Below are 26,225 nucleotides of genomic sequence, written 5' to 3' on the forward strand. Positions count from 1 at the left end.
GTGACATTCTTGCCAGGGCCCCTTCGAGGGAGGCCAGCAGGCTGTGCGGGTGGGGCACTGCTGGGGTGCTGCACAGCCACCCCGGGGTCCCTGCTTCCCTTCCCTTAGGCTTTCCGCTTCCTATGACGGGGCAACTGTGTGTGTGGAGCTAATGAGGCAAACATGAGCCGGGGCAGCGAACACTGCACGTTAGCCCCCTGGCACTGCTTACCTTCACGTCCACATCACCAAGACAGGCACCTAGAAACGTGGCGAATGAGACAGACCTCCCTTGTAGGTGAGACAACGAAAATTTTGGCCTCTTTATTGATCACAGGTCATAGATTTGGCTTAAAAAACCCACACGATTAAGAGTCATAACTAACTACTGGAAAGCTACTTTCCTTTCTGACCGCTAAAGGCTTGCGCAGCCGGCTTCCTGGGCACACAGCCGTCTCGCGTCGGTCCCACGAAAATGTTCGGGTAAACAAAACAAGAAGACTTTCTCATCACAGACGCCCCTCCACTTATCTAGTGGGCACGCTGCCGTCTGGTTTGCTGGGTGCCGTTCGCACTCTAATCACATCCATAAAGTCTAGAAACAAGGCGAGAAAGTGGCCCGAGTGCCAAGGCTGCCGGTGGCTCTTGCTATAAAATAGTTGCTCCTCTAATTTGAAGACCTTAAAAAGTGGCAGGAATTGCAGATTCTTCTTGATTTCAGGAGAACTTCCCAGAAGGAGGTGGAGGGCCAAGAAACCCGCCTGCCTGCTTGGTGGCAGCTCGCGAAGGGGCAAGGCCGAGAATCTTCTGGATGTTCTGAGGAAAAAGGAATGAAAGCGGGCTTTAATACGAGCCACAGAAGTGCCTTCCACAGACCCACAGGAAGAGATGCCCAGCTGAGAACGCCCTCATGACAGCCAACAGGAGGGCCGCTCTGTGCTGTGAAACCTGCAACGGGGTGGGGATCACAAAGCCTCTGGCCAGGCCGGACTTCAGCCCACTAACCAAAGAAGCTGCTTTGTCAAGTTCAGAATCACAAAAAGAGGTGATTTTCTGTTTTATTTTTTTACTAGAGGCCCGGTGCATGAAATCTGTGCACTCGGAGTGGGGGAAGTCCCGCAGCCTGGCCTGGCCCTCTCACAGTCCGGGAGCCCTTGGGGGATGTCCAACGCCGCGGAGGTGGGAGAGGCTCCCACCACTGCTGCGCTCGCCAGCCGTGAGCCTGGCTTCTGGCTGAGCAGCTCTCCGCCTGTGGGAGCGCACTGACCACCAGGGGGCAGCTCCTGTGTTGAGCGTCTGGCCACTGGTGGTCAATGTGTGTCATAGTGACCAGTTGTTCCACAATTTGGTCATTTGCATATTAGCCTTTTATTACATAGGAGGATTTTTTTTTGTTTTTTCATCCTTACCCGAGGATACTTTTCCATTGATTTTTAGAGAGAGTGGAAGAGAGAGGGAAAGAGAGAGAGAAATATTGATGTGGGTCTGCTGCCTGGACTTAGTCTATGCGGAAACGGAAGTACAGTGGGGCCTTGACTTACGAGTGTCCCGACTAACGAGTTTTTTGAGATGCCAGCTGTCTCTCGGCTGATTTTCTGCATTGAGTTGACAGAGTAATTTGAGTTAACGAGCTCCCTAACAAGCTCGGTCTCGAAATGAATTAACTGGTAAGTCAAGGCCCCACTTTATTCCAATTCAATTTCTTCAAAAGAACAAGAGAACTTAGAATCCTGCCAAGGAACCTGAGCCCAGAACCCTCCTGGGTTTTGAGCACGGCCTCTCAGCTTTCTCAGATCCTCACTCACGCCTGATTCAATAGTTTTTTACGAAACTCATACTTATTAAACCAGTTCTCATAAAAATGACTATTTTATACTCAGATTTCACCAATTAATATAACATTAAATTAAAGTACATGGATCCAACAAGTAAACCAGTATAAACAGTTTGGGACAGACACAATCATGGAAGACAATGACTCAACTGTGGGAGAGACAGGGGTAGGCGGGCAGACTCCCGAGTGATCCTGGGGGCACGGCGTGATGATGACGGGGACTAATGGGGATTCTTCTGGAGGGGAGGGAGGGGCTTCGACGGGAGAGTCAGTGAGCGTCGGATGCTACAGTTCTAGAAGAGGGTGCTACCATTCCGCGCATCCACTCCTCACTGGACAGTCCCTGAGGGCCAGCTGTGCGTGAGGCACTGCGAGAATCCCAGAGCCAGCGCCCTGACCTTTCATCTCTAAGAATGCTGACCCATGCAGAAGTATGTATATCTGAGATAACCCTGTCAGATTACAACAGAATGTAACAGAATATGAAGGTAACCTTAAGAATTCTTGAATTACATTGACCGTGAATACTTCACTGATAGATTTATGCACAATACTATCGTTCATGCTTTACATTAAAAAGAAATCTGGAAACAAGAAAACAAGTTGTCTGTAGATCGGGCTACTTCTCCTTAGTAAATCTGGAACATGTTTGTACTATTTTCATAATAAAAATAGCTCCACGTGCCCACCTCTATAAAATCCATTGGCAAAGCAATGAGAAGACCCAAAATGCAATGTCATCAATTTCCAATTGCTTTTAATTAGTAAATATTTACCCACCACCTACAATGTATCCAGGGTTAAGCAAGGCATTATGGGAAGTTAAAGATAAAATTTGAAATAATAAGACATTACCAGATTGGCTGCTGATAAACACACTTGTCTAGTCAACAAACACGATAATACAGTCTAGACCAGGGGTGGGCAAACTTTTTGACTCGAGGGCCACAGTGGGTTCTTAAACTGGACCGGAGGGCCGGAACAAAAGCATGGATGGAGTGTTTGTGTGAACTAATATAAATTCAAAGTAAACATCATTACATAAAAGGGTACGGTCTTTTTTTTTTTTAGTTTTATTCATTTCAAACGGACCGGATCCGGCCCACGGGCCATAGTTTGCCCACGGCCGGTCTAGACAAAACACGCCTCCCTGCTTGGTTATTCTGTAGAGACGGGAGTCAATTAAGTGAGTCGTTATCATTTAGAGATAAAGGCCAGTCAAGCCTCTGATGCCCTGTATACCAGCTGACTGTGATCTACAGAAGACGATGGAGGCTGCTCCGTGGAAAGGGGCAGCAGGAGGGAGGGAAAGAAAACAAGTGAAAGGAGAGGCACAGAAGGCATCCTACTTTGAAGGGCAGACTGCTGACAGTCTCATTTATGAAGTGGAAACAACCGGCTGTGGAACGTGAGCGCTGCTCCAGACGGGAACAGCCTACCAGGACCCACAGAGCCACACGGCGTCAGAGCCCAGGCATGTCAGCCGCCAGGCCTGCAGTGGAGGAACCCAGGCAGCCTGTACTCCGTTCTCCTGTGACTCCTGCTAGGGCCCCGTGGGGGACGCTACAGTAAGCTTATCAGTGCTCCAGTACGCAAGTGTTTGTGTTTTAATACAAATTGCTCTGCAAGAAAACAAAACAAAACATGAACTACTCTGCAATTTCCTTTAGGGAATTTATTTCCAAACAGTCTATTTAAATTCCTAGGCTGTACTCTCACGAGTGACCCAGGTCTCAGGACTGTTTTTGCTGGACAGGAGTCCCCTGCTCCCTGTCCGTGAAGTCTCTTCCTGTGAAACGCGTGGAGGAGCTCGCCGAGGGCCTGCAGAGGCAGAAGCCCAGGTGCAGGGCCAGCGTCGCTCTTCGCCACCGCGGCAGCGACAGCCTGCGTCTCTGTGCGCATTCAAGTTTACAAATAGCTCCAAGGACAGATGGGAGTCCTCAGGCGTCCTCACCTTAGAGATGAGGAAGTGGAGGCAGAGAGAAGCACACGTCAGCAGAGCATTGACCGACCACCCACGCCCAGCTGGCCCGGTGGAGGCGCTGCCCTTCAGCAGGTCTGGATCTCAGCAATAACAGCCCTGCAGCAGCCTGGTCTGTTTTTGTTGTTGTTATTGCTGTTAATCCTCACTGAGGATATTTTTCCATTGATCTTTGTTGGGGTTTTTTGGTTTTTTTTAGAGATAGTGGAAGAGAGAGGGAAAGACAGAGAGAAACATCAATATGACAGAAACATATTGATTGGTTGCCTCCTGCACAAGCCCTGACCAGGGCCCCAGCCGGGGAGGAGCCTGCAACCAAGGTTCGTGCCCTTGACCGGAATCAAGCCCAGGACCCTTTGGTCCTCAGGCCACGCTCTATCCACTGAGCAAAACTGGCTAGGGCCTGGCCTATTGTTTTTAAGTCACAATTTTGAAGACTATGCAGGGGCACACCACTGTGAACCTAAAATTGCTCTAAACACACGGTCTATAAAAAATACATATGAAGACTGTAAGAATATACAGAAAATAACAGCTGTGTTAATAACAGTGTATACCCTTTTCTTATTCCTTGTCTCCAACTTTTTGAAATATCGCTGAACAGGATAATTTACAATGAAGACGAGTATTTCTAAGCACTGCACATGAGCTTATTTACATCCTCACAAGTCATGAAGAGGCTTTCTATTACCCTGGTGTGCAGATAAGCAAAAGGCACTGCTGTCCGTCAGCACTCCCTGAGCCTCCCCCTCCCCCCCAGCATCCCTCCCTGAGCCTCCCCCTCCCCCCAGCATCCCTCCCTGAGCCTCCCCCTCTGAGCCTCCCTCCCTGAGCACCATGCCGTGTGGCAGGGACTGGAGGGCATGCTACCCTCTACATCTTGCAGTACCTCCTCCATGAAACTTGTCCTGACTGTGGAGCCACGCCCCTCCATGCTCCTCTTGGAGGCCATTTTTCAGGCCTACTTAATTAGGAAGATTGAGTCTAGGAACATGAATTCTGCTGGGAGACAGGTGTTTTAACATACTATAAAGATGATATAAAGTAGAAGAACACTACTAAGCACAGGTTTAAAAGAATATAGAACAATTCTTTTGACTCTCTGTCCAGTCCTGTGTAACAGGGCACAACTGAAGAGTGTGTGTCAGAGGAAAGCATTTTCCTGTAATCGCACCTTGTATTGGCAGGAAACCCAGAAAATGCCACTGCAGGGTCTGCGCTCCTTCCTCTTTGCAAAGGCAGGACCAGTGACCAAGAAGAAGAAGTTGCTTTGGGAAGAACCAGGTCACTGGCAATAAAGACATTCTGCTAAATTTTATTCCTTAGTCATTTAGCTAAAATAACTCAGCCATGGATATTGTTGGTTCACTCTTTGTCTCGCTGGCAGCTGGCAATCAGGCTTCTCACAACTGATTACAATTGTTCATCAAGTTCCCATAATACAGATGCAGAGGATGCAAAAAAACATTCTGGACCTCAAATATATTATATCAAAATTTAACAATCACTGCATGGAGTTGGGGCTCACTCATATTAGCAATGACAAAGGAGTCAGTAACCCAGACAACAGATTAACACAAATTATCCTAAGAACAGAAATAAAGTCTTTTTAAAAATTAAATAGAGCCTCAGTGTCTTGTTGGACAATACCAAAAAGACTAACACTTAACTAGAATCACAGAAGAAGAAAGAATGGGCCAGTAAAAAAATTTGAAGAAAGTATGCCTGAAATTTTCTAAGATTCAATGAAAATCTAGGTAGGATAAAAATTACTTTCTAAAGCCTACACACATCATAGTTTAACTGCTGAAAACCAAACTCAAAGAGAAAGTCAGAAAGCAGCCAGACGGAAGTGACCTTATCTACAGACATACGTGGACTTCTCATCAGAAATAATGGAGTCAGCCCTAACCGGTTTGGCTCAGTGGATAGGGCGTTGGCCTGCAGACCGAAGGGTCCCAGGTTCGATTCCAGTCAAGGGCATGTACCTTGGTTGCGGGCACATCCCCAGTGCGGAGTGTGCAGGAGGCAGCTGATGATGTTTCTCTCTCATCGATGTTTCTAACTCTCTATCCCTCTCCCTTCCTCTCTGTAAAAAAATCAATAAAATATATTTTTTTTAAAAAAGAAAGAAAGAATGGAGGCAAAAGATAGTGGGAAGGTATGTTAAAATGCTGAAAGGATTAAAACAAAAACAATAAGCCCAGTATATTGTAGCCAGTGAAGATATCCTAAAGAAAAAAGATTTGCCTCAAACAGACAGTCAAACTACAGCAGGAACGCTGGGAGGGTTGGGGAGGAGGAGGTAAGAGATCAACTGAGGGACTTGTATGCATGCATATAAGCATAACCAATGGATGCAAGACACTGGGGTGGGTTAGGGCATGTGCGGGGGGGGGGGGGGGGGGTACGGAAAGCCGGGGGAAGGTCAATGGGGGGAAAAAAGGAGACATATGTACTACTATTTGTAATACTTTAAACAATAAAAGAAAAAGAAAAAGGATTTGCTGTGGAATCTAATAAACAAAACAGAACTAGAGCCGTGCCAGTGTTTCACAGTGGTTGAGCATCTAACTCTGAACCAGGAGGTCATGGTACGATCCCAGTCAGGGCACATGCCTAGGTTGTGGGCTCCATCCCCAGTAGGGGGTGTGTAGGAGGCAGCTGATCCATGCTTCTCTCTCATCATAGATGTTTCTATCTCTCCCTCTCTCTTCCTCCCTGAAATCAATAAAAATATATTTAAAAAAAGAAACACAGACACTGAAGCATGCAACAGACTGACGTATTTCAGAGGGAAGTAGGGAGGGGGAAGAGGTTAACCAAACAACTTATATGCAAAACCATGGACACAGACAATAGGGTGGTGAAGGCCTGGAGGGGGGGCGGGGTGGAAGTGGTCACAGGGTGGACATTTGTAATACTTAAGCCACTATGTGTCCATAGCATGTTTTTCTCTCCAACACCATATTGTAAACACACACACACACACACGGGAGCAATCACACGCTACAATTACGGTGGGTTTGCTCCCATTGTGAGTTCTGCATTTCCTCAGAACCACTAATCCCTCTGGATTTCACAACCCCATGAATCTATAAGAATAGACCTGTCTCCCCCAGCAATTGACAGGCAGGTTCACATGGAGTTTTACTGAGATGAGAGGCAGAGCACTTTATACAGAGATAACCATTCACCCAAGCCACTGACTCATAACAAGGACAACAAAAGCAAGTACCTTAATGAAGGAGTGAAGGAAATGCCCGTCACCACCCTGGACTGTTACTGACACCTCTCAGGGAAGTTGGCGGGCCTACCGCTTCCACCGCTACAAATGCACAAAGGAAATAGCTGGGTGTGAAGGTCAAGGCAGCTAATTGTTAATCACCAGACGTTAAGGAAGTAAACAAAAGGAGAAAGATAAAATCAGCAAAGGTCATTAGATTTATTTTCAGTTAATATGACATGTCATGTCTTAATCTGTGAAAAGGAACACTGTCCTATCTTGGGCTGGAACTTGGGCGGCCGTAGGAACAACTGTTTCCGTTCCAGACTACCATCTGACGTCACACAGTGGGGGCTGCCATGGACCCCATGTCACCTCCATGAAAACAGGGCTCCGAGAGGCTACAGGACTCCCCAGGACACTCCGCCTCAGTGGGAGTAAGATTCAACCTGCCAGTGCTGCAGGTTCTCAGCCTCACATGCATTCTCCCTCTCCCACCATCTTAGAGTAGAAATGGGGCTTCAATTCCATTACACAAGGTGGGGCAAAAGGTGGTTTACAGTTGTTCGTATGGGAAACAATGCAATAATTAATAAAGAAGAATACAAGAATAAGCAATGTTTCACATATTCATAACTGTAAACCTACTTTTGCCCTACCCTGTATGATCAGCATAATAATATTTCATTTTCCTTGAAAGCTCCTAAGTCAGTGGTAAACCATAGACTAATAACACCCTAGAAAGGGAACATGACATGTAATAGATGAAAACCAGGCTCACAAACACTTTGTTTAATCTTTGTCTAACTTGCTTCTTTGTTTAATTTACTTAGAATGATTAGCATAACAGAAATAAACTCAGATGTACAGTGGGGCCTTGACTTACGAGTGTCCTGACTAATGAGTTTTTCGAGATACGAGCCGTCTCTGGGCCGATTTTTTGCTTTGAGTTGCGAGCTAAAATTCGGGTTACGAGCCAGCTTCAGATACCCCACCGCTAGTTGGCACAGTGAACGTCACAGTGAACACCACAACATCAGCCCAGCATCACGTGTCTCACTTGTTCACTTTTTTTTAAAATATATATTTTATTGATTTTTTACAGAGAGGAATGGAGAGGGACAGAGAGTTTGAAACATCAATGAGAGAGAAACATCGATCAGCTGCCTCCTGCACACTCCCTACTAGGGATGTGCCCGCAACCCAGGTACATGCCCTTGACCGGAATCGAACCTGGGACCCTTGAGCCCGCAGGCCGACGCTCTAGCCACTGAGCCAAACCGGTCAGGGCTCCTTCACTTTTTCATTTGACGTACGAGTAATTTGAGTTACGAGCTCCATCATGGAACGAATTAAACTCGTAAGTCAAGGCCCCACTGTACTTCTATGTTCTCATATTTGATAGTGATATTTTAAAAAGTGAAGCTACAGGTGGAAAATTAACCTTTTTATTTCAAAAGAAACAAGCCCCATGAAGGCAAGAACCACAACCACATGTCAGTTTGTCTACAGCTGAACACAGAGCCTCCGGCACAGAGCCTGGTACATGTATGTGCTCAATTTTGTGGAATGAAAAAGTGAATAGACAGAAGGCTCTATCAAGGAATTATCCTATATAATAAAAGCCTAATATGCAAATTGTCCCCTCGACTGGGAGTTTGACCAAGGGGCGGGGCTGGCTGGCCAACTGGCTGCGGCCCCCCTCACCTCCCCCTCCCCCTCCCCCTAGGCCAGCCCATGCCTAGGCCGGTGGCAGCAGCAGGCAGCCAGGGGAAGGGAGGCCCCGGCTGGCAGCCAACAGCCTTTAGGGACCCTAACGGTGGATGAATTTCGTGCACTGGGCCTCTAGTTACTAATATGAACACAAGTCTTAAGGATGGGGGAAATGACAGAAGCAGATGGCTACGCTTAATTCAACCTAATATCACACCTCCTCGTAGCAGGGAGTGTTCCTGTATGAAGGGGCCAGCGGAGCTCGCTGTTTAATCAACCCTCACGCAGGCAGTAGAGGAAGTGGGTTCTGGTTGACCCGTAGACAGGTTATTAACTACACGTGTAAGTGTAGTCATAATCTTTCACAAGTAAAAGACTTTTACAAACATAAATTCAGAAAACCTGGTGGTCAGAGTATCCAGTCCCCTCCGTGGACACTTTAACGACACTCTCCTGTGCTCTATTCTAATTCACTGTGAGAAGACGTCCCCATTAAAACAAGCAAGGCCATGCCCAGTGGTGGAGGGAACTGCATAAAATATATATCGTTTCTAATGTGCAGCATAAACATTAACCTGAATAAATGAAATTATGGTTTCCACTCACTGAAACTAAAAGATGAGAAATGACTTGCATCTTTTAAAACACGGCGGCAAGCTGGTGGTGAAGTGCTGGGTAAAAGGGCGCAGTGGCTGCACAAAGCTGTCTGGTGATTCCTCCACAAATTAAACATGGAATTGCACTGTGACTCAGCAATTCCACATCTGAATATAAGAACTCGGACGTTCAAAGGTGGAAACAGAACCTTGGTTGGTCTGGCTCAGTGGATGGAGTGTTGGCCCACGGACTGAAGGGTCCCAGGTTCGATTCTAGTCAAGGGCACATGCCTCGGTTGCAGGCTCCATCCCCAGACACAGTTGGGGCGTGTGTGGGAGGCAGCCATATCCTCCGGTGAGGATTAACAACAAAAAAGTGGAAACAGCGTAAGTATCCATGACAGATGACAGATCAACAAAATGTGGCTGGTCCATCCACACAGTGAAGTAGTATTGGCCTTAAAAAAGGAAGGAGCCCTCGCTGGTCTGGCTCAGTGGATGGAGCGTCAGCCTGTGGACTGAAGGGTCCCAGGTTCGATTCCAGTCAAGGGTATATGCCTGGGTTGTCGGCTCGGTCCCCAGTGAGGGGCGTGCAGGAGGCAGCTGATCAATGATTCTTTCTCATCATTGATGTTTCTCTCTCTCTTTCTCTCCCTTCCTCTCTGAAATCAGTAAAAATATATTTTTAAAAAAGGAAGAAATTCTGAAATGTAACGATGTGGGTAAACCTTAAAACATTATGTCAGTCACAAAAGGGCAAAACTATTATATGATTTTACTTATATGAGGTCACATTCACATATACGGGTAGTCAAATTCACGGAGACAGAAAGAAGTAGAATGGTAGTTGCTGGGGCTGGGGGAGGGGACAGAGAGAGTTAGTGTTTAATGGGGAAGATTTCCATTTGAGATTTAAAAATTCTAGAGATGGGGGAGGGTGGGGGTAAGGGGGAGAGATCAACCAAAGGAATTATATGCAAGCATATAGGCCTAACCAATGCACACAGACAACAGGGGGGTGAGGGCATGAGAGGGGGGAATGGGGGGTAATGTGGGGATAAGGACACATATGTAATAACTTAATCAATGAAGAAATTAAAATTAAAAATATACATTAAAAAATAAAAAAATAATAAATAAAAGTTCTAGAGATGGAGAGTGGTTTTACAATAATGTGGAATGTACTTTTTGTCACAAACTGTACAGTTAAAAATGGTTACAAGGGTCAAGTTTATGTCTGTTTTCCCACAATAAAAAGAATATTAATGGCTGTAATTACACAGGCACTTTAAGGGGACACACAAACTAAGAAATCACTACCTTAAAAAGGGTGCAGAGGAAAGGAGAAGACTATTAATGAAAATAACAAGAATAACTCTGGAAGAATCACTATGCAAAAGACACGGAAAGAATCGTGTTCAAATTCACTGCAACGCCTACTGAATGGCAGTATGTCCGAACACTGAGCAATGCCCTGAAATACAGAATTCTTGAACCTGAGACTTTAATTAAGTAACCCCCATCACTTTTTAAAAATATATATTTTTATTGATTTCAAAGAGGAAGGGAGAGGGAAAGAGAGATAGGAACATCAGTGAGGAGAGATCGGTTGCCCCTCACCAGGGATGACCCCACAACCCGGGCATGTGCCCTGACCGGGAATCAAACCATGACCTCCTGGTCCATAGGTCGATGCTCAACCACTGAGCCACTTTGGCTGGGCACCCGTCATTTTTTAAAATCCCAGCTCAAAAGCACCTCCCTCTTTGGCCCTTCCTGCCTGAAACCCCCGCTGACTGTCAGGTCTGCCCCCCAGCTCCCTCAGCCTCTGTACTTCCCTCAGCCCTCGTTCATTTCCACTATGAATGCCTGGTCCTGTGGTGGCTTGAGCTCAACCATGAACAACTTGGAGTGATCAAATCATTCTGCTCACTTGCGCTCCCACAGTGACAAAGGCGCTGGTGTCCAGCAAAGAAGAAACCACAGAAGGAAGGGCTGCCCACTCCGCACTCCTGTACCTTCGGACAGCTGCCCCGAGGAAGGAGCCTGAGAGCTGAGGAAACCACGTCTGGTTTTCCAGCCACTGCCCAGCCCCAAGGCTCAGCAGTCTGGACCGCACACACTTAAGGCAGCTCTGGACGGCGCACTGGAGTTCTAAAAGAGAACCTGGAGGGCTGCAGAGCACAGGGGACACCTGTGTCCCAGAAGCAAAAGCTAATGCAGGAACCAGAGCAAGGAAGGACGCACAGTCACGGCGCTTAACGACGGGTCACATTCTGAGAAACGCATCCTTAGGTGATGTCCTCGTCATCTGAACATTAGAGTGCACCTGTGCAAACCTAGGTGGTGCAGCGACTACACACCTAGGCTCTGTGACATGCCAGTGTCATACACGTGGTCTGTCATCACCCCGAACTCTGATGTGGCACACGACTGTCTGTGTTAACTGTGGGTGTGGGCACTCACCTGCCGAATGGACATGGTGCAGAGAATATACAGGAAGATGAAGGAGCAGTCAGTGGTGTCATCCCCCAGCAGATTTCGATGGGACAGCCCTTGGATGTAGGAAAGGGGCGTGAAAGGGAGCTTTGCCACCACTCTGCCATCAAATCTGAAAAGGAAAAAACAAAGATCGTTATTTTTAGAAGCCTGACGAGCCTCTTAGTTCCCGAGAAGAATCTGAAACAGAAATAGAACTTTAAGTCCTTTGATCTTTAAAAAACAAGAAAAGGTGATATTCTAAAAAGAGACCTGAAGTACAAGGAGATAAGGAAGGATGTAAACTGTTCCCGTCAATCATTTTCTAAACCAGTGAGTCTTCATTTCTTCAGTATCAGGATCCTGACAGAGGTTTGAAGCCCTTCCCATACAGCAACCTTTCAGACGTGTGTGCGTGTGTGCGGGTGCACATGTTGGCTGAGACTGTAAGGCTGTTTAGTGCATTGTGTTCATAAACAATGTTAAGGAGGGGAATTGCATGGATATAAGGCAGTATTACTACTGGCAGAAATGGCCAGTTATTTCCTAGTCAGTCTATTTCATTAGAACTCATCTGTACATACGACTAAGGAATAAATCAAATGCTGAACTTCAAACAAAACAGGACCCAAAGTCTGTTGCAGTAATCACACAATAAAGCCAAGGCCAACAAGAAAAACTACACACACGCTACTAAAACTATAAAAAAATCATTTTAAAATCAGAAGTGTGAGTGACGGAAGGAGACTTGACTTGAGGTGGTGAACACACAATACAATATACAGATGATGTATTATAGATTGTATACCTGAAACCTATACAATTTTATTAACCAATGTCACCCCGATAAATTCAATAAAAAAGTAAAAAAAAAAATCAGAAGTTTGAGTACTTAGCACCTCTACAGTAAGTGCTGAGCCAGAATGTGGCAAGGTTAAGAATACGTGAGTACTGGAGTTGTACCAACAAAGTGAACTTGTCAACTATAAAACCTCTCAGTGTTCGGTTTTTCTCTTCATTCACGGTGATACACACCCAAGAAATGAGAGAAAGCATGGCAGTGAAAAAGCACTGAATTTAAATTATATGCTAGAAATTACGAGACTTCTGGAAACCTGGGCAAGTTGCTGAATATTCCAAAGGTCCCTCATTAGTTCAAGGGGAAATTCTGTATGAAAACGATCAGACACTCTCTGGCCCCTCCCCTAGGCAAACAACAGTCACTTCCTCTTCCTGCTACGTACTCCTCACACATTTCTGTTATAACATCCATCATGTATTTGTCTGTCTTCTCTTCCCATACAATGTTGGTATCACCAAGGGCAGGGGCACACCTGACCTGTTATATAATACCTGGCACCATGCTTGGCACCAAGTGGCACTTAACAGATGGGGAGAGAAGAACAGACTGTGGCGGGGGGATATTCACAGGGAGAGGGAGAGAAAGACAGACAGAAATGAAGCCGGGGAGGAAGAGTAAGAGAAAGGTAAGGAAAAGGTGAGGGCAATTCCTATCCTTGTGGGAGGGTTCAGTGAGCTCTGGGGGGATAAGTGGCGCCTGTCATCTGGGCCCTTGCCCAGCCCGTTAGAGCAGCTCCGCCATCACTCGGGCCGCTCCTGCTGGGTCAGACACAGTAATCTGCTATCATTGACGAGATTACAGTTAAAACTCTATTTTAAGAGTGAAAACATCTTTTTATGTCTACCCTTCCTTTGAAGGCCCCACAGTACCCAGCCTTTGCCTGTACATAAAACATCCTCCCTATTAAGAGCATGAAAAAGTTATCATATGATTGTATTCTATCAAAATTCAATTTCCGTGATTTCAATAACTGGGTTGAGGTTATGTATGAGGACGTCCATGTCCTTAGGAAACACACGCTAGTAGTTATGATAAAGGAGCATGAAGCATACTCTCTAATGACTCAGAAAAATACAGAAATCATGTACATATGAGGACATACATGATATGGAGAGAAAGTGAATGGGGCAAAACGTTAACATTTGTGGATCTGGATAATGGACATACCATTCTTGTAACTTTCCTGTACATTTAAAATATAAAAATACAATATTATCACAGAGTAACAGTTAGGGGTACTCACATGGAATTGAACATCCCCATCAGGGCAGTAAAACAAAAGCCAATTGCAAACATGGATTTCATTCGAACCTGTAAGGAGACCAGCACACTGTCATTTCACACTGCAGAGAAACCACCACCGGAGCACACCCCACAAGTTGCTTGCATGCCCTTTTTAAAGGAGTCCTTTGCCAGAAGCTGTCTGCCGGCTACCACCCCACCTGCAGACCCTCTCCTGGCCGCCTGCCGGGGCAGTGCTGGGGCCAGGAGGCAGCACAGTGTGGGAGGGACCTGCAAAGGGACAGGCGTGGTGAGCAGCCATCCTGCAGGCCTCATGCTCACTCCTCTTGCTGGCATGAAGAGCACGGTGCCTGGCGGTGCAGCACCGTGGACCCAGACCGCCCGAGGCTGAGGACGGCTGCCTGCATCGGTGGCATCCTGACATCCGAGCTGCCACTCCAGCCCAGGACACCACCTCAGACTCTGGAGCAAGTGAAAACCCTTTATCTGCTTAAGTCTTTGTCAGTCAAGTGTTGTTACTTGAAGCTAACTTCTTTCTTAATCACTATGTCATAAAATGTAAGTAAACCAAAGATTATAAAGATGTAAGCTTAACAGTAGTTGTATCTGGACCTTTTTTATCTCTTTTTTTAAGTAGTTTCCAAATTTGCTATGGTGAATGTGTAGTAATTGTGTCAACAAAAAAGAAAAGCCTTTTTTTTTTTTTTAATCCTCACCCGAGGATATTTTTCCATTGATTTTTAGAGAGTGGAAGAGAGAGGGAAAGACATAGAAATATCGATGTGAGAGAAACACATTGATTGGTTGCCTCCTGCACAAGCCCTGACCAGGACCTGAGGCGGGGCGGGGAGGAGCCTGCAACTAAGGTACGTGCCCTTGACCAGAATCGAACCCGGGACCCTTCGGTCCTCAGGCCGATGCTCTATCCACTGAGCCAAACCAGCTAGGGCAAGAAAAGGCAGTTTTTAAAAATGCACCTCTAAATTATAATCTTTCTAATTAAGAATTTCAAAATAAAGATATATAGCAAAGGGCTCTCACTAAGCAAAAGACAACTGTTGGAAAGTTAGGATGCCCTACGTTAAATATACAGAAATGAAATAGAAAATTTGGGCATGCCATATCATAGCCTGCCGACGCCTCAGAAAGACATGCTTAGACAGACTGCTCTTTATAAACGAGCAAATGGACAATGAAATCACTGTCCTTACACGTTATGGTGAGGCTGCCACTCAGAACAGAGGCTCTTGCAGAACAAGAGGCAACAGTGAAGGCCCCTGTAACGCCCCACCCTGTGCTGGGACAACCATTCACCAGAAAACAAAGGTGCAGCATTAACGTGTAAGAAGATAAAGATAAGGAGAGCCAATCACGTGAAAGGAGCCAACGGTGACCCCGGGTCAGCCTAAGGACTGTTCATATCACCAGAGTGAGGTCCCAGCCCACAGCCCACTGCACCAGGGCGGCCAGGAACACCCATGATTATCTGCAGCCTGCAGACTGTGCAGTTCTGAAAGGGTGAGGGTGGAATACCTAACGCAAATGTTTTGCTAAAAAACATTGTTTACCAGGAAGTTATATTTGGGACCCTCACCATGGATAGGTCTCTGTTGTTGTTCTTCAGCTTCTCTTCTTGCCTCTCTGAAAAGAAGTGATGAGACAGTTAATACACAGAGTGCTGAGCACTTGGTCGAGGTTAAACCATCACTGACTGGAGACACAAACACACCTGTTTCCCTAGCGCTTGTTTCAATAAGATGAGCAGAACACCCAGCACATTATGTACTGTGTACTAACAGAAAACCAAATGCAGCAGAGCACCAGAATATTTCAATTAAAGAAAGAAAACTCTTTCAAGTTTAATTTTATTTTAATATGTTTTTTTAAAAATATGTTTTATTGATTTTTTACAGAGAGGAGGGGAGAGGGATAGAGAGTCAGAAACATCGATGAGAGAGAAACATCGATCAGCTGCCCTCCTGCACACCTCCCACTGGGGATGTGCCTGCAACCAAGGTACATGCCCTTGACCGGAATCGAACCTGGGACCCTTCAGCCCGCAGGCCGATGCTCTATCCACTGAGCCAAACCGGTTAGGGCACGTCCACCATTTCTTGTAAAGAGCACCATGGGGTGCTCCGGACAACACTCTCATGAATACCCCGAGGAGGACTCCCAAGAGACTGGGTGTGGGCGAGCTGCGCATGACAGGCCCAGCAGTGCCAAGGCGAGTGAGACTGCAGGGGCAGCCTCACCAAGTCCAAAAGAATGCAGCTGAGGCTACAGATTGCCAAGAGTCGGGCTGAATCTAAGAGTAAAACTTACAAACTAGAGAATGGACAGGCTGTTTGCCTTGTAAGCAGCGCCTAATAAATATTATGTCTTTTTTTTTTTTTAAATGTATTTTATTGATTTTTTACAGAGAGGAAGGGAGAGAGATAGAGAGTTAGAAACATCGATGAGAGAGAAACATCGATCAGTTGCCTCCTGCACATCCCCCACTGGGGATATGCCCGCAACCCAGGCACATGCCCTTGACCGGAATCAAACCCGGGACCCTTCAGTCCGCAGGCCGACGCTCTATCCACTGAGCCAAACCGGTTTTGGCAATGTCTTTAACTCCTGATAAGACTCTGATACTCAACTCTTCATAAATATTATTTCTCTTCACTGTTAATGATATTCTTTGGTGAGCAAACCTTCAGGCCGCATTCGATGTTAAGATAAGGTTGAGTTTAGATCCTGTGTCGTCGACTGAAGGCAAAGCTACTGGAAAGAACTGTCCATTTTCAAGATCTCAGTTGCTCACCTTGCCTGCTCTCCCTCATCTACCCAATCGGGCTCCTGCCTCCATCGTGCTGTGGAAATCACTCTTGCTAAGTCATCAATAGCCTCCGTTCTGCCCCGCAGGCACTGAACACCCACCTTCAGCCGCTCCTGTCCCTGAAACGCTCCCCTCAACCTCTGCGACTCCTTTCCAACTGCTCGGGCTGTCCCTCTGCAGAGCTCCACTCCCACTGCCCTCAGACACTGTTTCCTCGGGACTCTCCGCCCGCACCCTCGCTTTTCTTACTCTAGACCAGCGGTCAGCAAACTCATTGGTCAACAGAGCCAAATATCAACAGGACAATGATTGAAATTTCTTTTGAGAGCCAAATTTTTTAAACTCAAACTATATAGGTAGGTACACTGTTATTAACTTAATTAGGGTACTCCTAAGGCTTAGGAAGAGCCACACTCAAGGGGCCAAAGAGCCGCATGTGGCTCACGAGCCGCAGTTTGCCGACCACTGCTCTAGACCAGTGGTTCTCAACCTTGGCTGCACATTAGAACCACCTGGGAATCTTTTTAAAATCCTGATTTCTGGGCCTCATCCTCCAGAAATTCTGTTTCTTTGTTACTAATGTTGTGGCCCCACCCCATAACAAAGAAACAGAATTTCCGGAGGATGAGGCCCAGAAATCAGGATTTTAAAAAGATTCCCAGGTGATTCTAATGTGCAGCCAATCGATGATTCTCTCATCACTGATGTTTCTCTCTATCCCTTCCTCTCTCTGAAATCAATAAAAAAATATATTTAAAAAAATAGAAGTATGTAAAGGGCTTACTCGGTGTTGCAGATAGTGAATGCTCCATACATACTGACCAGCACTTTTGTTTCTATTCTGATTTAGCTGACTCACACTAAAGCTTCAAGATTCAGCCAAAGCGTCATCTCTTCAAGAAAACCTGACCCCTTAGGTTGGTTTGGATAGACTTTCTCTTTACTCTCATGACACTCAGAATGTGTCTCTACAAACACACAGTACTACACGGGTCTGTTTTCGCCGTCTGCACAGACCTCCTAAAGGACAGAACTTCCTCTGCCTTGTTTCTCCAGTGCCTACCAGAGTGACTGACCCGCACAGAGCAGATGTAGGTAACATCTTGCCACGGAACCAGATGAGCAGCCACGTCGAAACCCCTGCCCCTGCACTGAGCTGAGAAGCTTGCACCAGAGGAGACCAGGCAGAGGCCCACTTGGCAGGACTCCCTGCTGGGATGTAATAGCAGTGACCTCGGTACAGAAACATCGCTTCTGAACCAAATACATGCTTTTCTCTTATTTCAGAGTTAGGAAGCATCATAAATACAAAGCACATCTAGTCATTTATAAATGGTCTCTTTGGAACAGAATTACATTCAGTAACTAAATTCTACAACACACTGAAAAACCAGAGTCATGTCATTATCTTTCAGGGGACATAAAAATTCCTCAGCAGAAAATTTCCGACCCTCAGTGGGTTTCCATCACCAGTCAATTCTAGGTAAGGAAGCCATGGCAGTAACATAAGTAGCTCAGACTTACCTGGAAATAATCATGTCAGGTATTAAAAACAATGTGCTTTTGCAAACTACACAAAGAACCCTCAGCAAGTTCAAAAGCCACACTGTCAACATCATTTACTAAAACTGAAATTTCAAAGCTAGGACGCAAAAGGAGTCTGAACATGTCCCACAGAACGGCTGAGAGAATCGAGTAAGAGAACATAGCGAGTGCTCGGTAAGCTATACAGTCACTCACACAAACACACACACACACACACACACAGTCACACACACACACACACTCACTCACACACACACACACTCACACACACTCACTCACACACACACTCACACTCTCACACTCACACACACACACTCACTCACACACTCACTCACACACTCACACTCACACACACACACTCACTCACACACACACTCACTCACACACACACACTCACACACACACACACACACACTCACTCACACACACACACACTCACTCACACACACACACTCACACACACACACTCACTCACACACACACACACACTCACTCACACACACACACACACACACACTCACACACACACACACACACACGAGTTACCTTGGTCACCATCTTTTATAGCATCATCACCTGAGAATTTACTTCTTCCAAGAAACCTAAATTGTGTGTGTGTGCGTGCACCAGTGACTCTTCTTACCTATTTTCTTTTTCTGTTGTCGGCCAGCTGACTCTGTTATTGTTTCCTTCTTCTTTTCCACTGTAAACAGCACAGTAACACAGTACAAATTAATTGCTCGTTGTACTAAAGCAGTGGTTCTCAACCTTCCTAATGCCGCGACCCTTTCATACAGTTCCTCACGTTGTGGTGACCTCCAACCATAAAATTATTTTCGTTGCTACCTCATAACTGTTATGTTGCTACTGTTATGAATCGGAATGTAAATATCTGATATGCAGGATGTATTTTCATTGTTACAAATTGAACATAATTAAAGCATAGTGATTAATCACAAAAACAATATGTAATTATAGATGTGTTTTCTGACGGTCTTAGGCGACCCCTGTGAAAGGGTCGTTTGACCCCCAAAGGGGTCGCGACCCACAGGTTGAGAACCGCTGTAGTAAAGACACGAAAGCTCCTTTACCACAGCTGAACCAATGGAAGAAGCTTACAGGAAAGTTACACGCTGACTTTATGATCATGGTTAAGTCAACTGGTCTGCTCTCACACCTGCTGACAGTAAAAGATGGACACAACATTCTAAGACTAAAACAGCAATATGGTAGCATCTTTAATCAAATACCCATGAAGGATTGCAGAACACAATCATAATCTAAATAGTGAGTTTTCAGACCATCAGTGGAGGGTGATTGCCTCAGGCAGAGTCCAAGCACATTCTGAGTTCTGCTCTCACGTAACTACAGCTAATTGTAGTTACAGTCTCAAGTTCACTAGAAGATAGGACCTACTCATTCAGCTATTGGCTGCCTACCTAGCAGGCACTGCTCTAGGTAGATGAAGAGATAAACATGATTCATGCCCTCTAAAGAGCAATCCAGTGAGGGGAGATAACAATTACAGTATAGAAAACAGGCAAGACAGACACATGCACAGTGTAGGAAGAGCTAAGACCAACTTAAAATTTTTTTTTAATTTTTTAAAATTGATTTTAGAGAGAGAGGAAGGGAGAGGGAGAGAAACATCAACATGAGAGAGAAGCATCGCCAGGTTGCCTCCTGTATGTGCCCTGACTGGGGCTCAAACCCGCCACCTAGTATGTGGCCTGACTTGGGAATAGAATCCTCGACCCTTCAGTGCACAGGTTGATGCTCCAACTGAGCCATACTGGCCAGGGCAGACCAACTTTTTTTTGATGTATTTCAATAAATACGATAGAGTAACCATATGTTTTTAAAGAGAGATAGTGAAATATATTTATATTTTATAGTAACTATCTTTAATCCCCATTGAGTAGACTAAGAATAAACATGTCAAATATGCCGTTCACTTGGTTTATTTATATGGTCTGTTCCATATATTATCTCAGTATACTTCCTTCACTAGAAAACAATACAGTGCATGTATTATTTCTAAAAGTTGCATTAAAGAGAACTGTCAGATAGGATACTTTCCTTCATTACATTAAGTATGCTGCTGAGTTCTAAAAGCAAAGTTGGCATTCCTGCTTTATGAAGGTATAAAGTTCCATTGGACTGCAATACTACAAATTAAATGGTGAAGTGCTGACTAAAATAGTGTGAGAGTGCGAGTGTGAGTGTGTGTGTGTGTGTGTACATACACGCATGTACACATATTGGGCATCTAAGTAACAGATTCTATTCTAGGTAGATAAAAGATAAAACACTAGCCCAGCCATTGTGACTCAGTGGTTGAGCATCAACCTATCAACCAGAAGGTCACTGTTCGATACCCGGTCAGGGAACATGCCCAGATTGCCGGCTCAATTCCCAGTGGGGGGCAAGCAGGAGGCAGCCAATTCATAATTCTCTCATCATTGATATTTCTCTCTCCCTCTCCTTTTTTCACTCTGAAATCAATAAAAACATATTTTTCTAAAAAAGATAAAACACTATGGGGGAGAAAGAGAGATTTAGAATATACCTACTTAGGAACAGATCATAAAAGGAAGTTAAATCAAATTTTATAAGATGCCACAGAAATAACATTTTTTAAAAAATGGACAGAAATTGAATGGTTTACTCTGTATCATTATTATTAAGCAAAGAAACAAAAATATTTCTTTCCCACCCAGGACTAACTATGTGGCATTTAACTGCAACGGTAAAAAACGGGGGGGGGGGGCGGGGGGGGGCGGGGGGCAAGAGACAGAGGCCAGAGAACAAAAGATAAGGTGCTCCCTGAGCACTAGGCGGTCTTCCAGCAGACTGGACGGAGACAGATAAATCTTCTCTAGGGATACGATCAGCTTTTAACCGCTTGTTTTCCTAACACTTTTGTATTGATATTTATTCACCAGAGCCTCGCCTCATAACAAGCAGTGGAGATGCTGGAGTTGAGAGATAAAATGAGGACCCTGAAATGCGTTTAGCCCATGATCTGGCATTGCTGCACTCTGAGTTCCAGATTCTCTCAGCTATAAATTATTTAAAAAACTCCAGCCTGTTCTGCGAACAACAGAAGCACTTCACACTTCATAATAATTTGTACTCAATAAATGCTCCCATACAATTGTTACAGCAGTGAATGACACATATTTTACTCTTTCTCTTGACATGCTCTTTCATTGCTCTCTACTAGGAAAGGAGACTTTCTGATCTTTAGAACGCACCTGACTACTGATATTCACAGATCACCTGAATCAACTCATTGTGTGCCTTTAAAAAAGCATCTTCTGTCAAAGGCCAGCCACAGCAGGGCAGCTTTTCCGAAAATATCAGTATTCCCCAAATAATGTCAAGGATCAGATCAGCACAATAATCTAATCTGAAGTCAAATCTATTTATGTTTTTGTGTTTCTCAAAGGCTCCACATCTTTCCTGCCTAGATCCACACCACCTTCTGAATAGAGGATGTCAGAAGAGGATGCATTTGCAACTAGGACATTTGTTCAAAGAGGAACTTACCTTATTTCTTCCTGTGAAACGTCTCCAGTGCTCAATATAACAGTTGTCCATTTGATTATAACTATCTAGAAGACAGGCTCTATGCCCATTTATTTTGTACCAGAGGCCCGATGCACGAAATTCGTGCAAGAGGAGGCCTTCGCAGCCACAGCGGCTGCCTCAATCCCACGGCTGCAGCCCTGGCTCCATCCGGAAGGTTGTCTGGAAGCTTGTTCCACTGTTCGGGCATTCGGTCGATTTGCATATTACACTTTTATTATTATAGATTGAACTCATCATGATTAACTATCACACAGCAAGCTATCAAATGTCAACTGATCACAGACATGCAAGTAATACACACTTACTGAGTTTCCATAGATGCCCCAAACTAGAGGACCTGAGACTATGAGAAATGCAGGGGTCATTCCAATCATCAGCCTACCTCATACTTACCTTCACGGCAGCATAGTAAAGGATTATATTAAAAAGTACAACTATGGCCCTGGCCAGTTTGGTTCAGTGGATAGAGTGTTGGCCTACGGACTCAAGGGTCCTGGGTTCAATTCCGGTCAAGGGCATGTACCTTGGTTGTGGGCACGTCCCCAGTGGGGAGTGTGTGGGAGGCGGCTAATCTGATCGATGTTTCTCTCTCATCGATGTTTCTAACTCTCTATCCCTCTCCCTTCCTCTCTGTAAAAAATCAGTAAAATATATTTTTTTTAAAAAAGTACAACTATGGGAGCTTTGCTTGGCAACTACTTTACTTTGAATTTGGGTGTAGAGTGAAGACAACTGATTTCTAGAATTCAAATAATTAGAAACGAAGCAATTAGAGTGGAACTAAAGAAGTTCATAAGCTATTTGTGTGAAAATTAAGGTAAAGAATATCATCCAAACAAATGTGAAGCTAAATGAAATTTGTTTCACGAGGCTTCTCACGGACACATGACATGAAAGGTGTATACAGACACCATCGCATGAAGGCTGACTAGTGTATGATCCCAGCAGAACAAGTTCTCACAAAGCAAGCAGGTCCGTGTGGGTGGAACAGGTGAGTGGCAGGGAAAGTGTATCAGAGCAGTAAGGGGAAGGTTATGGCCACTAGAAGGATTTTGTTAATCCTCGCCCAAGGATATTTTTCCATTGATTTTTAAGGAGAGTGGAAGAGAGAGGGAAAGACAGACAGAAACATCAATGTTAGAGAAACACATCCATTGGTTGCCTCCTGCATGAGCCCCAATCAGGGCCCAGGCCGGGGAGAAGCCTGCAATGAAGTTATGTGCCCTTGACCGGAATCGAACCCAGGACCCTTTGGTCTGCAGGCTGAAGTTCTATCTACTGAGCCAAACTGGCTAAGGCCACTAGAAGGATTATGGCTTCTCTGAGTGAAAATGGAACACCATCATAGGGCTGTGAGCAGAGGGACATCATCTGATAGGTTTTCGAAAGGATTATCCTGGCTGTTATCTTGGGAACCGACTAAAAGGGGACAGAAACACTTGCTGGAGGCTATTGCGATTATCATGCAAAAGATGACAGTGCCTTGGACCATGGAGGACCAGTGGAGGTGATGAAAAGTACTCGGATTCTGGATATATCTGAAGGCGGCCCAACAGTACTGGACGTAGACTTTGAGCAAAGAGTCAAGGACACCACACAGGGATGATGGCCTGAGCAAGTGGAAGGACAGAACTGCCACTGAGCACAGGCAGGAAAGCTACCGATGCAGCAGGCTTGGGAGCGAGGAACAGAGTTCGGTTGGATGTGCTGGGTTTGAGATGTGTATTAGACACTGCAGTGAATCTACAGTTAAGAGTGTGAATCTTGTATTAGAGGGAGAGAGCAGGAGCATAAATTTGGAGGTCACTGGCAAACAGCACACATATGAGTTCACCACTAGGCATCAACCCGACAACAGGAGGTCAAGAAGAGGAACCAACAAGAAAACTGCAAGAGAACGACCAGCCAGAGGAAAGCAAGGCCAAGGAGTGCAGTGTCCAGGACCAAATGAAGACAGTGTTCCGGGGCCTCTGGCCTGCACTCCTGGAGCATGGAGGTACCTTCCCCAGCCAGGGAAATGCTGAGAGAGGATCACGCCTGTGCAGGTAAAGATAATGAACCTGGTTTTAGATATGTTGGGGTGCACTGTCAATAATAAGCAAGGGACAGAACAGTACGCTGTAATTTAAAAAGCCTGAGTTTGTCCAACTCTTTTTTTTTTAATACATTTTATTGATTTTTTACAGAGAGGAAGGGAGAGGCATAGAGAGAGAAACATCAATCAGCTGCCTCCTGCACACCCCCCACTGGGGATGTGCTCGCAACCGAGGTACATGCCCTTGACCAGAATCAAACCTGGGACCCTTGAGTCCGCAGGCCGACGCTCTACCCACTGAGCCAAACCGATTAGGGCTTGTCCAATTCTTTATTTGTACTGTGACCTTATTAAGCCTCAATCTCCTTTCCTATAAAGGAGAATATTCACACAACTGACCACAAATGGTTGTTATGTGGATCAAATGACACATTGTAAGAAAGAAAACATCAAGCTCTTATAAGACATAAAGCCCTGTGGGAATTCCTTCTTTATTTCAAAGACAATGAACTCTACTTGTTCTTAACCTTTTTGTCAAATACACCTTCAACCAAACCTGACTTCTCCCCCAGGACACCACTTACCTTGATACCAATCATAGTCACTGTTGTTCACCAAACACATCCTAGTCCTTAAAATACCCCTCCTTTTGCATCTATGCTATGTCCTTTATCTGGAAATCCTTCCCCCTTCTCATTCTCCACCCAAATTCTCACCACCCATGAAGGAATGCAAGGTCTCCTGCGTCACAAAGGTTTCCCTGCACGTAACACATACCTCTCACGTCACTGACATTTTGCACAAAAGCCATGTTCCTAACTAGACTTCAAGCTGGAATCGTCTCTGCGTCCCAACAAGGTTTTTGCACGGGCTGGTGCTGCTCCACTATTCACTACCAACATGCGCTGCCGAGGGATTGATCCGTGAAACTACGTCTGAAGGGAGCTGCCAGACTCACATTTTTTACTCTGTTTTTCCACTTCCGCCTTCAGCCTCTTGTACTTGTCCGTCCTGTAAACCAGAACCCAGGTGATACCTGCAACATGAAGCGCAACGTGCTCATGGAGAAATGTTTGCAACGGTTCCCACAACAGTCATTAGTGGCCACGGTTGGGTAAGGAAGGATTTCAACTCTTTTGCTTTATAGGCGCCGGTAGTTAAAACGACGGACTCTGAACCAACTGCACCTTTACCGTGATGACAAGGCGTCTCCGCAGACACTCAAGGGACCAAAGAAACCGGACCACCGCGTGCACAGGATCCCTCCCGCCCGAGTCGCCAAACAAGCAGGGCTGACGACCTGCCGGTGTGGCGCCGGGGACCCCTGGCCTGGGACCCTCCCCTCGGGGACAGCTCAGACGTCAGGGAAGCAGCGCCCTCACCCTCGGCGAGAAGAGCTGTGCACACGGAGATGAACACGATGAGCAGCGTGTCCGCGAACATGGTGCTCATCCTGCACTTCCGGCTCTGCACTCCCACCCGCCGGGGGGAAGCGCTCGACAGCCACGGAAAATGAGCGAGAAACGACTTTCCTAGACTTCAGGACCACCGAGCAGCACCGAGCCTCTGACAGATCGGGAGCCACACTTCCGCTTCCGGGGCACAGCGCCGGAAGGGCTCCTTCCGGAGAGCGGGGCGCGGGCCTCGCGGAAACGCAGCCGCGCTGAGGCGGGCCTCGCGAGAGTTGGAAGTTGGGCGGCTGCGGCTGGCGGTGGCCGGAGACCTGGTCCTCCGCGTGGAGCCGCGCGTTGCGGCCCTGGGGGCCACGTGGCCGGAATCGGCCGCGCTCCGCCGGCCCCGCACCGCCTCGGCCCCGCTCCAGGGCCGGCAGGTAGTTGGCCTATGTTTGCGGCAAAGTGAGAGACTGACGTCCTCGCGGGCGACATGCACCGCGCGCTGCTGGGGCCGCGGAAGAGGGGCGCGCTGGCCCCCGGGAACGGCGCCCTCGCGGAGGGGCTGCGCGGTGTGGTTGAGGTTCGTAGACGCGGGGCGGGGGCAGCGCGGGAGCAGTGAAGCAGGGACGCGGAGGCGGAGCGCGTGGGGGGTAGCGGGGGGCGGACAGTACGCGGAGCACTGAGGGGTGTCGCGAGCCCAGTGTCGCGGGGTCCCAGTGCGCTCTCCCGCGGGCTGCGCGGAGGACGGCGGCACCGGAGGAAGGAGGGAGCAGCGCCGTCTGAAAGGAGCAGCCCATGCGTCCAGCCAGTTCCCCTGCGGGAACGGGCACCTGTTCCAACACCTCCCCGTTTCCCAGAAGCTCCAGGAGCCCTGGTGTTACGTGAAAGTTCAGTTATGAGTGCTGGTAGCTCATTAAAATAA

At 46.4% G+C, this 26,225-nt stretch overlaps 1 protein-coding gene and 1 long non-coding RNA gene across 3 annotated transcripts in view; one reads left to right on the forward strand and one right to left on the reverse strand.

Annotated features, from left to right (window-relative positions):
- Positions 1-26,225, forward strand: part of LOC132220664 (uncharacterized) — a 747,794-nt gene that overhangs the window by 306,174 nt on the left and 415,395 nt on the right. The gene's annotated exons all lie outside the window — the stretch shown is intronic.
- On the reverse strand, positions 289-25,517 carry TMCO1 (transmembrane and coiled-coil domains 1). 2 transcript variants are annotated; one of them, XR_009449836.1, is made up of 8 exons: positions 25,292-25,517; positions 24,868-24,945; positions 18,924-18,983; positions 15,506-15,552; positions 13,913-13,980; positions 11,796-11,940; positions 7,033-7,167; positions 289-795 (listed from the first exon to the last, which is right to left on the reverse strand). XR_009449836.1 is itself a non-coding variant. In XM_059673995.1 (7 exons), the coding sequence occupies exons 1-7, from the start codon at positions 25,359-25,361 to the stop codon at positions 697-699; spliced, it is 567 nt and encodes a 188-aa protein (XP_059529978.1). In that variant the 5' UTR covers positions 25,362-25,516; the 3' UTR covers positions 289-696. The 2 variants fall into 2 exon arrangements, 1 of the variants encoding a protein (XP_059529978.1); XM_059673995.1 differs by lacking the exon at positions 7,033-7,167 and having other exon boundaries at positions 25,292-25,516.

The sequence above is a fragment of the Myotis daubentonii genome, chromosome 18 (assembly GCF_963259705.1).
Source record: "Myotis daubentonii chromosome 18, mMyoDau2.1, whole genome shotgun sequence".
NCBI lineage: Eukaryota > Metazoa > Chordata > Mammalia > Chiroptera > Vespertilionidae > Myotis > Myotis daubentonii.

What these genes read in the sequence shown, in the direction of transcription:
- TMCO1 (XM_059673995.1), bottom strand. Translation starts at nt 25,361, where the DNA reads ATGAGCACCATGTTCGCGGACACGCTGCTCATCGTGTTCATCTCCGTG. An exon ending in ACAACAGAAAAAGAAAATAG is followed by an intron (nt 15,553 to 18,923) that starts GTAAGAAGAGTC and finishes ACTTCTTTTCAG; the next exon opens with AGAGGCAAGAAGAGAAGCTG. An exon ending in ACAACAGAGACCTATCCATG is followed by an intron (nt 13,981 to 15,505) that starts GTGAGGGTCCCA and finishes GTCTCCTTACAG; the next exon opens with GTTCGAATGAAATCCATGTT.